Raw genomic sequence first — 15864 nt, 5'->3', positions numbered from 1 at the left:
GCCGGATGAATAGTGCTGGGGCTATTTGTCCGGTTAGCCGGATGAATAGTGCTGGGGCTATTTGTCCGGTTAGCCGGATGAATAGTGCTGGGGCTATTTGTCCGGCTAGCCAGAAGAATAGTGCTAGGGCTATTTGTTGGGCTATAGTCACAATAATATTGCTAAGAATATTTGTCCGGCTAGCCTGATGAATAGTGCTGGTAATATTTGTATCAGTAGCTGCATTAAAATTGTAGTGACTTTGTTCCTCCAGCTGTTTTTTTTTAATTTGTATATTATGTTCGGTCAAGATTTGTGTATAAATCCTTGGTCTGGTTAATAGGTGTGTAATTTATCTTCATTTCTAGATCTTTTGGTGCTAACCACAAGTAACTGATCGTTAGGCAAAATATAGGACAATGAATGATAAGAGTTGAACCATGACCCTAAGGTAGAAAATGTATGTTAAATAATAAATAGAGATTTAATTATTTTAAGAATTATCACTATGACAAAGGGGATGAACATCAATGGTTTCATAGAAAAAGTCTTGCAGTAATTGTTTTCCGTTTGGTATAAAAATAAATAATTAACATCCATTTTGATACATCCCGTGATATGTTTATTTGGTAACAACCAATGGCAGTCAGTATGGTATAAAAACATCCTGTGTTTGTCCTATTCAAACCAAGTCAAATGAGTTTTGTTAAAAAAATACTTTTTCACTTTTAAGGTCTTTGTTTGTGCTGTATTTAAACGCCTTTACCGAGGAATTTGTTTTGAATTTACACATAAAAAAATGCTACTTTTTCAACACAATCAAAGGTTTGAAAGTTGTTTTCAATTTAGACTTGTATATATAAATATGATTTTGGGATTGACCTATATAAAACAACTATTTGAGTTTATATATCAAGGGTCAATTCAACGGTCATCTTTGATAGGAAGTCTTCCCATGTTCCAGCCATTTCAATATTTTAGACACAAAAATGTCCCAGAAATAAATTATTTGACCTTAATGTCATAGTTTAGGGTTCAGAAGTCATGGTGTTGTGCCAGATATTGTGTTCTGTATGCCAAATATTATAAATTTAGGTCAAATGATAAAAAAAGTTTTTGTCCTGGACAAGACTGTTTGAAAGAAAAAGAATACAAACCAGAATCAAAAAAAGAAATAATATTAATATAAATTATATTTCCCCTTATTGAAACAAGGACATTATAAATTAAAACAAAGAAGTATAGATGGACAGTCACCACATTTGAATCATGAAATTAAAAGACTTTTAAAACAATATCTTTTCATATATATTTATTATACAATTTCAAAGAATGAAATTGAACTTCATATTACAGGAATAAATATATTGCATGTACATTATAATAAATTAGATCTCATAAAACTACAAAATATCTGTATTAAAAAACAATGCTAAATATCACCGTAACATCAGTTGATATTGGATCTCTTTAAATATATACAAAAGAACTTTGTTCTAATGTCTACTGTCTCTAATTGATCTGTTGAAGTGATGGAAGTTCATGTATAAATCGTTGATTAGCACTGAATTTAATCTCATTTAAATAAATATAAATCTCTTTTATTTCATAATAATCTCTTTTAATTTCAAAATATTTCAGAGAAAAATGCAGGCTGGTGAGAGCTTACAATGCAATATTCAATAAATTATTATTTCCAAGTGGCACAACTCTTATCAAATATTTTTTTCACTAATTTTAAAATATCAGATACATAGCTTACAGCATGTTCATAAATGAGGTCAAGGTAAGATGAACCCTGTTTAAAAGACATGTAGACCTAACAAGGATCCCATACACCAAATATTTTTATCCTTTTACTCATAACCAGTATTTCACATGAAAAAAAAACTATATCTTTTTCAGCCAGTCACTGAATCATGAAAATGAGGGCACAGTCAATAAACATATAACAAACAAAATCATAAATGTATCTACATACAAGGTGTTCTACCTTCTGAACTACCAAAAAAATACGTTTATCTCATTGCAAAACATTTGAGAACACTATACATAATAACTAATACATGCTAAACAAAACTACAAATACATATTAACACATAAGTTCAGTTTTACCTGCATGATTTGCAATACCAATGCTTAACTTTTGGCTTGCACTTTAATTTAATACAACTTATATGCCACCATAACAAACAAAAGTCACATTCAACAGCATCATCATTTTCTGTAGTAATAAAAACATTACAGTATGTACAAAGAATATATATCCACCCTTTTGTTGTTTTTCTTTTACAATAGATAATATAAACAACCATGCAGATGAAGTGAAATTTTTTTGAACAATTGTCAAATCAACATAATCATCTAAACATCGGTAAGGTAATGAGTCCTCCGATAATCCAACCAAATCTTCTTCATCCAGTAATGTCCCTCCTGATGCCTTCATTACACTATCTACACTAACTAACCAACTAAGTATTTCTGAAGAAAAAAATAAGTAAGTTATACATAATGCACAATATATATTCAAAAGGCAACATAAGGTTTAATGAGAGTAAATAATCATTGCAACAACTATTTCAAGAATAAGTGTAATATCATTTCAAAGAAAATCAAAGCACTAAACCAAAAAGCTTTTATCCACTTTATTTGAACAAATTAAGGAATGACTGTAATATATTTCTGTCTATGAAGAAATAACAAAATAAATTTGGTGCACACTGAATAACGCACGTAGTTGGTTAATTAACAGTGTGCACCACATTTTTTATGTTACTGGAAAAGACAGAAAAAATATTTAATAACAGTCATTTCTTATAATCTAATTCTAAATTTTTAAACTGTAGAAAACCATAAAAAAAGGTTGATGATCTCAGGTTACATGACTAAATTATGTCTATGGGCTGATAACAAAATAACGTCAGCCAATCAGAAGACACGTTACATCCAAAATTAAATTATTGGTAGATAGTTGTCTCATTGACTTTTATGTCTGTTTTAACTATTTATGAACAAAGTATCTTGATTTAACAAAAATGGATATTTGAATACAATTGGCAAATTTCTAACATAATTTAGTATTGATAGGCGAAGAAAACAAACCTCTTTCTTTTTCATCAACTGTTCTTTTAAAGAAAGGAATAAGTTTGTTCTTTCCTCTTTTTTTTGGTAAACCAATAACAGTCTGTTGGCTTCCTTTTGGCCTCCCCTTTCTTTTTTGTTTGGTTGGCATCTTTAAATCACTAAGGCTTTCATCTAAAAGTAAAAAAAATATGTTTGAAACCAACTATATGAGTTCATAAATAAAAACATTAGTTTAAACATATTTGTTTATATAGGATTGGGAAACAAGTTTTGCAACTTATATGAATCCCTTTCCACTTTGCGGGTTCGAGGGATGTGTTGTAGCGGCATTTGCCTGCACTTTTTCACAATCTATAAGGGTGTCTTTAACCTGCAAGAGATATGGCTCTCTTAACATGCATCAGCCATTTATCGTCCCTTCCTACGGACTTTCATTGTTTCCTCAAGACCATACTCGGAAATGGTGTCAAGGGAGATCAGAATAGATATAGAAAGATGTGAGGTGAGTGCCAATGAGACAACTCTCCATCCAGATAACAATTTATAAAAGTAAACCACTATAGGTCAATGTAGTCTGTTTAAATGAACCCAAACAGTTAATACTTACATTTGTTATTGTCATTGTAAAGAGCATGCTAGGATCATAAGTCATAAACAGCACAATAGACAAAAATCAATATTATCTCCATTTCAATGACCATATTAAAATTTTCACCTGAAAGAATGGTTTTCATGTTATGGAACAGAAATGATGAACAACATTTAACTTTGAAATGAATGGATAAACTTTTTTCAGAAATGTTTTTTAGCCTGCCACCCAGCAGAACAAAATGAGTTATATATTCATGATAAAGTGCTCAAATAATACTGTGGATTCATTAATATTCATTGGATACCAATTTTTCATGGGTTTCGTGGGAAAAGGTGAACCACAAATTCAAATGTTCAACGAATAAAATATTTTCAATAGGCATTGTATACAGACATTCGCAAAACCACGCAATCAAATATCCGCGAATATGCAAGTTTTCAGCATTCCACGAAAATTGATACCCACGAAAATAAATGAATCCACAGTACTCCTTTAATCTAAGAATTGTGTTCTGCTCTATTCGAATGTTATACATACTGTTCTGATGAAGATCATTTTCAGTTTTTCTTTTGATAATAAACTCAATGAGGCTGTGGATGAGACTGGCATTATCTATATGAGACAATGATCGAACTTCTTGGAAAGTACATAAATACTGTGTAATACTGTCTCTTTGATCATCACTCAAACTTCTAGTCCCATCATGGTATTTGAACACCGTATTTATAGGATTTCCTACTCGAGGCAGAACTTTTTTGGGGTCATACATTTTAATGAAATCAATAATTTCTCCTCTCAAGCTTTGCATGGTTTCCATTACATTAGGAAAGAAAGTAATAGTGTCATCCTTATCATTACAAATGTTGTTTTCAAGATCTGGTACGTCCCTCTTCCTTTTCCTATTATTTCCTTCACTTTCTATACCTTTGGTTGGAGAACAGTTTTTTCTTGAAGTTTTTTTGCCTATGAAAAATAAAATACTCAAAAATCAATTACCTTTAGAACTAAAGATGGATAACTCTTGGTAGTGAAGTATATGGAGAAATTTGATAGAATAAATTGATTATCCTTTATTTTTGAAAGCAATAGTGCCAAAAATATCTACAGGAGTTATGTTCTACAGATTTGTCTATATTTATAAAAAAAAAGTTATGCTTTAGAGCACTTCATTAAATGAAAAATATGTTAAATGACCATCACTACATTATTCTTAATAGTTTTAAGTCACACAGTCTATTATTGTTTGATAAATTCTTTTGCACTTTATGGTTCAACTATTTTACAAAGGTGAAATTTCTTTCACATGAATTCATAATTTGGTCTTATTAACTGTTGCTTCTGGAACTGATAAGATATCAACCTGTTATAAATACCTTTTCCTTTCTTTTGTGAAACATTGGATGGAAACTCTTTCCTTTTTATTTGCTTCAAATATTGATCTACAAATAATAAGTATGAAATGTTCAAGTATATAAGCCATTAGAACAAATGAAGTATAATTGATGACTATTTATGGGTAGTTTCAATCAAAGATCTTGATCATTGCAATTATAACCAGATCATTTTTTTAATATCATCGATATACTAAAAGTTCATTCACAGTTCTTAAATGACTTCTGATTTTTTTTTATACATAACAATATGTACAAAAATTACTGACAATAGAACATGCATAAAATATCAAAAAGTGATAGTAGTTTTATACCTTCAAGTATTCTTAATATACTTTCTACTGTCAACCAGCCCTCCTCTGTGAAATATGGTTTGGCTGCTGCCTGATTATTGAGATTTAATAACATTTCAGCTGATGGTAGCAATTTATCCAAACAATTCTTCACTTCATCTCCATCAATTCTGCATGTACCCTTTTCAGCACAAAGAGCAGCTGATTGGTCAGCTATTGTGTGAAGAAATTCTGAAAAAATATTTCAATTACTTTAATCATGTATTTAACCAAAAAGATGTTTAATACAAAATAGTATTCCTTTGCTTTAATAGAGCATCATGCATTGTCCAGAACAGTTCATAGATAAAATTGAGATTAAATAGTATATATGTAAAAGAAATAAAATTATTAAATATATCACCCTCTTATATACTATTTTTTTTCTGCCAAGATGGAGACAACAAGTACCAGTATGTTTAATTTTAAGCCTTACCTTGAACCGCTATACTAAGATCATCATTATATACACTAGCTTTACTATTTGCTCTATGACTGGTTGTAGGAACTGAAACTGAATACCAAATATACTTATAAATTATAAATAATAAATATAATCATTCTTAAGATCATAAGATCACCCCTAGTTTTTGGTGGGGTTCGTGTTGCTTATTCTTTAGTTTTCTATGTTGTGTCATGTGTACTAATGTTGGTTTGTTTGCCTTTTTAATTTTTAGCCATTACATTGTCATTTTTTTTTTAGTTTGACTGTCCCTCTGGTATTTTTCGTCCCTCTTTTATAAAAAAGTAAAAATATTTATGAAATCAATAAAGTTACATATATGTGATGCATTGAATAATAGAATTTGTATAAAAAATATTAATATTGTTTATCAAACAATAAGATTTTTCTCAACACTCTTATTAGGCATTTGTATTAAACAAATCACTCAATACGTAAATAGTGTACTATGTTTTAAGATGATGTGACCACAAACTACCTCAAAACCAAACTTTGGTCTCTTGTAAATGTTGTCTCATTGCAATCATGCCACATCTTCTTTTTCTTATATTCAACCTATAAAATACCAATATTCAGTGGAACTGAATTCATATAAAAATGTTTAAACTTTTGTGCTTGTAACTGAAAAGTTCTTACTGTCAATAAATTCAACACCAGTATTTTCAGGAAAAGTAGTATGTTCCTCAAGAACAATGTCAATACATGGAACACTAGCATTTTCAGGAACTATTGTCTGTCCTTCAAGAATAAAACAGCTATCTGCTTCTACAGTGGACTCTGGAAATAAATAAAAGTTGAGATTAAGATATTATTCAATTGAATGTTTATTTTGTAAATTCATTAGGGTGTTAAAGCATTGACTGACATTTATGTATTTTGTATGAAGCACAGAAATGTGTGAAGGCTTTTACAACCCTATAAACAGTCCTTGTATTATAGATTAATTACTGTATTGTATTGATCTATATTTATTGAAGAATATATTATAGAAATGTTCATGCTACTTGTTTTGTTGATCAGTTGCTGTGCCACTAATGTTTATTAAAATATCTGGTTGTTCATTGTATAAAAGTGAACTTTCAGCTTCTATTTATATTTTTCTTAATTTGTCTGCTATTATCGTAATAACCCTATTATTTAATTACCATTTGAGACTGCATGGACTTCATCAATATACACTGGTACTTGCTTATCAATATCCAAAGCAAACACAGGCTCTGCTTTTGCTGATGATGCTGGAATATAAAAAAAAATGTTATAGATTACAATTTTGATGAAGTAGAGCCAAATATAATCATGATAATGGTTTCAACAGTCCCAGGGTTCTGGAGATTCCAAGGTATCCTTAGTTATTAATTCACTGCAAATACTTATAAACTATTTCCTTTAAAATGTATATATAGGACTGGAACTTTTCTAGCCTTACTTTCTTTCTATCTTTCTTCCACTCCATTTGAACTTTGGTGGATAGTTGTATCATAAATAAAATGATTCATTGGCAATTAAACCACATCTCCAAGGATCCATAAATTGAGTCATGCATCTCCTTATTTTTATATTGTTACACTTAAAGTTCACTTACCGGTACATGATTCTTCAACTTCAACTGTGTGATTGTTTTTCCACAGCTCTTCTATTTCCGTCAACAGTTTCATTCTTGAAATAAATTCCTTCATTCCAACAGCAGAACAAGCAGCTGCTAAGTTCTGAGCAACAAAGAATGCCTTTTTATATTTCTGATTCTCTGATAATACATGTAATGTGGTATTTCTTGTATCTACAACCTGTGATACATTGCTTGAACTGCTACAAAATGTCTTACTTGAAGAAACCATTGTACTGAAAAGTCTTGTATTTTCCCTATAATATGAACGAGTCCATCTGCTTACACATAACTCAGTGTCATATAACTCAATACTTATTATCAACCTTGCAAAAAAAATATGCTTGCATGGTAGTCCCATCGACTTTCTAAAATTACATGTACATGAATTTGTATTAAGTTCCATATCATCATCAGAGTGACTAGTACTGTTGGTTGTTTTAAAAATGGTCTCCATTTTTCTAGCCTTCTTTAACTCATCTATAACGAAATAACTAGCATAGCCTGTCAAGAGCTGTGAATACTTATATTCTGCAGATGTGGTATTCATTGCCTTTATGTGAACAGGTACTTTTTGAATCTCTACACTTCCTTTATAGTCTCTTTCATTTCTTAGTGTGCCTATCAATGAAATAAAGTTTTCAAAAAATAAGTCAAGGCCAGAATACAGCTTAATAACTTGTTTTAACTTTTGGTTGAACGATTCAATTCTGTTGTTAGTAGTGTTCATAAGAGATCCTTCGAAATAAGTCAGCCCTAAAACCCATTCATTGCGTATATTATGCCAGTTAGTATCAATATAGTTAAATATCTGCCTGGGACATGTTGTCTCAATGAGTTTAAGGTTAGCATTATAATCTTCTTCTGAACTGCTGTGTACTAGTTTCTGGATTAATTCTAAAGCAACATACCGTTGGGCAGATGAAATGCCCATTTTTTCTGTGGTTATTTCACGGTTAAATGTTCTTAATACATGGAATTTACAAATGAGCAGAGAAGCATCTGGAAATTCTTCTTTAAAAACATCTCTTTCTACTATATCTTTATCTGCCATTATTACTTTTATCCCAGAGGAGTCTGGATTATGCTTTTGAAAGCATTTTATAAGGTGCTGTAGAACTGGCTTTTCTTCAGAGTTAAGTAAGCAAATTGCTGCAACCTCACTCTGTCCTAAGCTGTCTTCTATCATAATGACATACAGTGGCATCCTGAGGTCATTAAGCTTGTATGTGGCATCAACAAAGACAATATCACAGTAAGCCGAAAATATTTTTTGCATTTCCTCATCTTGGTAGAAAACTCCTTGTACTTGGTTATTGAAATCATGAAAAACTTCAACAACAGATCCTGCAAAGACAAAAAATAGATAAACTGAGGTGCAATGGTCAATTCTCCATCATTATCAAAAGCAATAAACTGATACATGATTAATATAATACACTGTATGGCTATTTAGTCCAATCTGGGAAAAACAGTCATTTACACAGCTTCCTGTTTGGGTCATGCCGCTGAAAATAGAGGTCATCAGTAGTGAGCTGAGGGAAAAACTTTAGAAAGCGACCATTAAGACATGTGAGAAACTTTGACATAGAATGACCTATTTTTATGGAAATTGAAATTGAAGTTAAAATATTTTGTTTGAAGTATTAACAGTAGTTTGAACAAGTCTCATTAAAAAGTATCATGCATGGTGTATTGTTTAAACAGGGTCCCAGTTAGCTTCAACTGGATGAAAAAGTTGTGTAATTTTAGAACTTATCCGGAATGGAATAAATAGAGATTAGGTGTATTTATGGTTTCCTAGCAGATATAATTAAATGACAAGTTGTCTTTTATTTTCTACTGTTTCTTCTTATTTTATTTTCTCAAATACAAACTAGAAATGATACCATAAATAGTATTAAACAAAATGGGTTAGTGAAACAATGTCCCAATAAATGTCTGTATATTAAGAATTTTCAATTCAATACCTGTCTTCTTTAATTTACTGACAAGACTTTCAATGTTATCTGACTTCTTGCTGGCATTGACTTTTGAAATTATGTTGCTGATGTCTTTCAGGATAACTTTTTTTCCAGTTTTATCCTGCAAGTGATCCCTCATCAGCTTGTTGTTCACCTGTAAGGAAACCAGTTTTTCTGCTTCCTTTAGCTCCTCTTCTGGTAGTCTCCTCTCACGGGGGAGCATTTCAAACAAACCCTAAAAATCAAGATTTCTACATTAATTGATAAATACATGTTGTCAAATTTTGTATTTCAGCTGGGTCAGTATCTTGAAACGTGACAGATTCCTGTATCAGGCTTAAGCTTACACTATATGAAGTAAGCAATTTTCATTTTTTTATAATTTCAGTTAAGACTTCATTTCCTGTTTTCATGGCACAATAATTTTACTTTCACGAGTCATGCTTAGATTTTAATGAGTCCCAGTACTACTGCTGTACATTATGATGAACTTTTTTAGGTTTATTTTGTTAAGTACATGTACTGTTAAAGTAATTTTTTTAAGTAGTATTCATGGGATACTATATTTTGTGGTATTTGTGATTGACTTCAACCACAAATTCATATTCCCTAAGAAAGGTAAAATTTTCAATTAGAACTAAAATGCTCTGTAATATCCATGCATTTAAAAAACTCAAAAACTAAGGAAATTTTGATAATGCACGAAAATGTACTCCACGCTTTAAAGTATCTTCACAGTATGTCAGTTGAAAAGGTCAAGCATTTTTTTAACAACATGTACATGTATCATATACTGTTACTTACCTTTGATATCACATGATTATGATGGTCTTCAATGCTTTTCACAACCAAAAACTTTCCATCTTCTGACACACCCACTGAAAAATATGCTGGACAACCTTTCCTGAATGAGCTGGTAAAAGAAATGAATACATAATTTTGCCATAATTCTAATATGAGGAAGGCGCTACCTTAAATGCCAGCTTTGTACTAAGACAATGTCCTAAATATAGATTAGGTTGTTGGTTGTTTAACGTCCAGTGGCAAATATTTCATGCATGTTCAGAACGAATGTCCTAGGCTACATTAATATATTGTTTATGTCTAAAATAAAATTATAAGTTCAGATGGAAAATGTGTAGGGAACGAACATTGAACTTGAAAAGGCATGAGGGGTAATGGTATTTTTCCTGAAAAAAATATTCTGATTCCCAAATTGATGAATAAAAAATCTATTCAAGCATACGACAAAAAAAATATTTTGATATTGACCAAAAATGATTTTATCTTTCAGAAATGCAAAATAAATTGAACTTTTATATATCTAAAAACATAAAACTTCCCAAACCGCACATGTAACTCCGTACACAGTAGTTTTTAAGGTGATAATAAGGCTGTATTTGCCAATTTGTTATGATATACCTTTAAACTAGTGTTAAATTTTGACTAAATAAGTTTAATTGATAGCGCTGAAGGGCTTTCGTAAAAAAAATCAGACTCTAATAAACAAACATTTGTAATTCTGATCATTGTCAGTTTGTGAGTTCTACATCAATTTTTTGTACTAATTAAGAGTCAGTTTTATGTTATTTTTTGCATATATATTTTTTTTTGTTACATGTACAGGATGTAGCTTACTTTTCAAGTTTTTAAATGGCAGCAAAATAAAATTGAGAATGGAAATGGGAAATACAATTATTTTTGTATGTGCCTGTCCCAAGTCAGGAGCCTGTAATTCAGTGGTTGTCGTTTGTTTATGTGTTACATATTTGTTTTTCTTTCATTTTTTTACATAAATAAGGCCGTTAGTTTTCTTGTTTGAATTGTTTTACATTGTCTTATCGGGACCTTTTATAGCTGACAATGTGGTTTGGGCTTTGCTCATTGTTGAAGGCCATACGGTTACCTATAGTTGTTAATGTTTGTGTCATTTTTGTCTTTTGTGGATAGTTGTCTCATTGGCAAACATACCACATCTTCTTTTTTTATAATACAAGCATACAAAAGTAATCATGTCATATTTTTGTGTCATAGTTGTTTTCAAGAAGACACATTTGGTTTCTAGACAATAACTTGAGAATAAGTGAATGGATCTCTATGAAACTTTAATACACAAAAGGAAGATTAGAATTGATTTTGGTACAACATTATTGGGGAGGGTTCTTTTCCAAATTTTGGGGTTTTCTTCCAAAAATTACCTTATTTACATTGATTATACTCGTCTAGTATTATATATAGATGCAACAAATAGTGATTTGGCAGGAGATGCACTCAAAATAGGGTATTTTTTATTTAATATTTTATCTGTAATTTGTGCATTTTTCCAATGATATGTACATGTACTTCTTGATAATGTCTATGTGAGTATCATGATGAAGAAAATATATTTAGTAAGTATATATTCACAATTGACCTGCTCAAGTGCACTGCAAAAGGATCTTCTTTCCCTTCAATTCCAAAAATTACACATGATTGTTTGTTCTCACAGAAACACATGAGTTATTTGGTAAATAAAACACTTGTCATTGTTTGAAACTTTCAGTAATAAAAATTTAGTTTAGCCTGTTTGAAAGTTTCACTGATTATGGACATTTTTAACAGAAAATGTACAAAACACTTGATAAAATTGCATTATCTGCAGAATTATTGATATCTTTCCTCACAATATATTCACAAGTACATTAGAACTAACATATTGTCCATGCTATTCTGATCTGAGTTTTTATTCATACATATACTGGCATGGCTGGTGCTGTTTTAAGTTCTCTTCTTTTTCTGTTTCTTGAGAAGTATTTGTTTGACCTGTTCAGTCACTATAAAGTGTTACAATTCTTATTTAGACGCAACACATAAATAGTGACCAAAAAGGTACTGCTTTTACATGAGAGAAGCTAGAAAAAAAATTAAATGTACACATTTTCAATATTTTTTTAGGACTTACTATCATATGAAATTAAGGAGATATGTAGTTAGAGACTGCTGCTGAATAGAAATATGTGGGTTCACCTGATACCTGTTTTTAAATTAGTCCATATTGAAGTTTGAAGGGTCCAAAATTAAAACATGTTTGATTCTAACTGACATAAATATATTTTATATGCTAAACATACATCTGAGGTTGTATCAGGCTGTGCATGGCGAAGCATTTTATTGCCTTTAGGTTTGTACTTTTTTTTGTTTTGGTCATGAAAACAAATTTGTAGTTCTGTTGTGAAGTTGCTAACATGAGAATACCCAAATTGCACCTAAATTGTCAGTTTTTTACCAACTTTTTTTATGTACCAGACAAAAGTTTATTCTATGCTAATTTTGTAGACTATCCTTGTTTACAATATAGATACACCATTTTAATTTTGAGTCCATGTAGAGTCATTGAAAAATGGTTTTGAAATTACATCTAAACAATCCATGATACTGTAATGAGGTCAGTACCCAAATTCAATACATCATTACATGTATGGTTACTTTCAAATCCTTAAAACTGGGATATAAACATAAATTTTGTTTTATTTCTTCAAATATTTCAAACAATTTGACATTATTTAATACTTTTAAACTATTTTTTTTAAGAAAAGGATGCTGGTAACAAATTTAATTTGCTCATTTTAAAAAGAAAATAATAATAAGATAACTTCACATGGTGAAAGCAAACTTAGTAAAATTTTTGAAGGGTTTTTTTGCTGAATAGGTGCAATTTGGTTACTGAGTATAATTTTGGTACTGTGAGGTTATATAACCATAAGTGTGTATTGCTAAATAGGTTGAAATGTGAACCTGATGGTGATATAGCGATAAAGTACTTGGTAGAGTGAAAATGTTTTGATCAGGTTTAAACTGATGCATAAAATATGCAGGCCACTGTTGCAGCTTGAATTTTAAAGGATGTAGCCCACATACTTCCAAGTAACATGCCCTGTATATACCTATCAAAGTTCTCATTCTCATGGGTTAAAATAAATCCATCTTCCAATAAAATCCAATTTTGGACAATATGGGAGCATCCAATATATAAAGTAGTCAGTTCTAAATGTACTACTCAGACTCAAGTCTCCTTTTATGAATAAACTAAGAGGGAGAAAACAAAACAGTTTCCATCTCCTGGGACTGTACATGCTGTATAAGGTGTGACATAATCATAGAAAAGATTTGTTGAGATTTTGCCAAAGAAGTACAGAATTAGAAGATTGTGAATTATTTGAATATTTGTTTGTGTTCTAAACTTTTGTTAAGTTTTGAATTAGTCTGTGGGCTACCATAGGATCCAGAGGGGGCGGTCCGTGGAAAAAAAATGTTGATTATATAGGTAATCACTGAAGCCTGAAGCATGACTGGAGCACCCCGTCAGCGCCCCCCCCCCCCCCCCCTTTTTATGAAAAATGCTGGATTCGCCATTGACTCCATGAATAACCGTGACAACCAGTCAACAGTATAATTATCACTGTTCCTTGATTTGGGGAATAATGTGGCAGATGAACATAAGTAGTCGTGGTCAACCAGTGCACCGTAGTTTACCCCGCATGCCGCATGGCCATTATAAAACAAAAATCCGAAATGTATTGCTTGCGGAGTTCTTGTCTGTGTTCCCATGCCTGGACGGAACTTTTACACTAAATATGTTATCGTTAACTGAGATTGTGTGACTTCTAAATGAAGTACCTGTGATTTTTAGGTAATTTGTTTTGACTTCACTGATAATGGAATGTTGAAGCAGACGAAACATGGCGTCAGATGTTGTTGTCCTCACTTCGGTAATTTCCGTGATTTTGTGAATTCTTGTTTTTGCAAACAAATAGAAATTCATGTCGTATTAAACATTGAAATTTTTCCGATCTGCCCCGTTTTTACAAGATCGCGTTGAAACGTTAAATTTGGCCGCCATTAAAAAAAAAAATCGTACGAGATTTAACGAGAGTGACGAAACTTTTCAGATGGGTCGTCTAGAAAGAGTTATCGTTCTTTATCCCAAAACGATGCTTCTACCATAAGTGCCAGCATAGCTGGCATATTAGTATTAGTACGTAACAATGTAGTCACACAAAATTAAGGGCAACAGAAGGTGGCTGAATGAAATAATTTGTTTCCACTTAAATGCCGTTCTCATATCACATCCTAAGAGCATGATGAGAGTGGGTGTTTTAGATTCAGAAAAAATATATAAACGACAGGGGAAACAAAAGAAAATTGGGACATAAATATTATACTCCTTATGGCATGTATGTTTAATCCAGGCTGACCTGGCTGCTTGAACTTTTGTCGTCATGCAACAATCACTTTTCTACTGTGACGTCATATATTTTGTTTTATGACATCAAAATATTACGACAGACAAATAATGAAATATCTTTAAAAAGTATGGAGAAGCAAAAAAAAACCAACAACAACATAAAAATGCATTTAAAGCCCCCCTTAAAGGTTTTTTTTATAACTGCAAGAGCCATCTTGCAACTATAATCATGAAAATCCCATGCCATGGATATTTTAAAAAGTTGACACTGGTATGTAACTTACTGATAGGTATGTATCACAGGCACTTGTTTTCTATCCATGGCAAGATCAACTATCCCTTCAAGACCCTTGGCTAGTAATAGTATATGGAAAACAAGTGCCTATGTTATGTTTGTATGCAGCAGTCATCTGACGGCCGATATCGATGATTGAACAGACGATGACGGATGTGTTAGTTTTCATCTTCTCTTACGGGTTTAATGTAATGAATATGTTGTGTTCCGGCATGGGAACTTGTTTGACAGGAACAGTAACCGACCAACAGTGTTTATGATTCCTTACAATCTCCGTATCAGCTTCCTTTATAAGGAACACCAGAGATAACATGTACAACAGATGATAATTTACTTATTTTCAGTACATTAAAATATCGCCAACCTGCTAGTAAAAGGTAAAACCAGCTTTAAATATTCAGGTCGGTCGTTGAGGGAGGTGGATGTGCCCCCCCTTTTTTTCTTATCAGAAATAAAATATTATTGGTGTTTGAAAATGAATCGACACTTTTTCATGTTTTTAATTGTATAAACATACCTTTGTTTAGGTCTTTCTCCATTAGTTTTGCTGTTGTGTTCTTTTCCGCCATTTATACAGCTATATCGGATTTGATAAAACTGGAGGTCCTCGCTCAATTCCCTTTTAATTCCCCTTTTCCTTGCGGATTCAATTGTTCTTGAATCCCTTTTATAGAATTCGATATTGTTTTGTACTTCATACTGTCGAATTCGCGTGTTAAGAGCTGAAAAACTGGAAAATTTATCCCCGACATTAATACCGCCGTGTTCAGTCATTATCCCAGCATTTCGGTGATCGGGTTTCACGCTGACCCCTGCTGCTGCTGCAGATAATATTACGTCATACGCGCAAGTATATGATGAATTTGTGACATGCGCATTGCAATGGCCGGACAAATAGTCTCAGCACTATTTGTCCGGCTAGCCGGACAAATAGCCA

The 15864-nt window shown here is 31.7% G+C and overlaps 1 protein-coding gene across 2 annotated transcripts; it reads right to left on the bottom strand.

Annotated features, from left to right (window-relative positions):
• Positions 1–1355: 1355 nt before the first annotated feature.
• On the bottom strand, positions 1356–15863 carry LOC139485151 (uncharacterized). Of its 2 annotated transcripts, none has more exons than XM_071269372.1 (12): positions 15445–15863; positions 10213–10321; positions 9415–9643; positions 7424–8791; positions 6987–7076; positions 6478–6618; positions 5815–5892; positions 5361–5570; positions 5029–5094; positions 4193–4618; positions 3082–3234; positions 1356–2460 (listed from the first exon to the last, which is right to left on the bottom strand). In XM_071269372.1, the coding sequence occupies exons 1-12, from the start codon at positions 15699–15701 to the stop codon at positions 2153–2155; spliced, it is 3435 nt and encodes a 1144-aa protein (XP_071125473.1). In that variant the 5' UTR covers positions 15702–15863; the 3' UTR covers positions 1356–2152. The 2 variants fall into 2 exon arrangements, with proteins under 2 accessions (XP_071125473.1, XP_071125474.1); XM_071269373.1 differs by having other exon boundaries at positions 6987–7067.
• Between the last annotated feature and the right edge of the window lies 1 nt (position 15864).

The sequence above is a fragment of the Mytilus edulis genome, chromosome 8, assembly GCF_963676685.1.
Source record: "Mytilus edulis chromosome 8, xbMytEdul2.2, whole genome shotgun sequence".
Lineage (NCBI taxonomy): Eukaryota > Metazoa > Mollusca > Bivalvia > Mytilida > Mytilidae > Mytilus > Mytilus edulis.
This window is presented reverse-complemented; position numbering and strand designations above follow the sequence as displayed.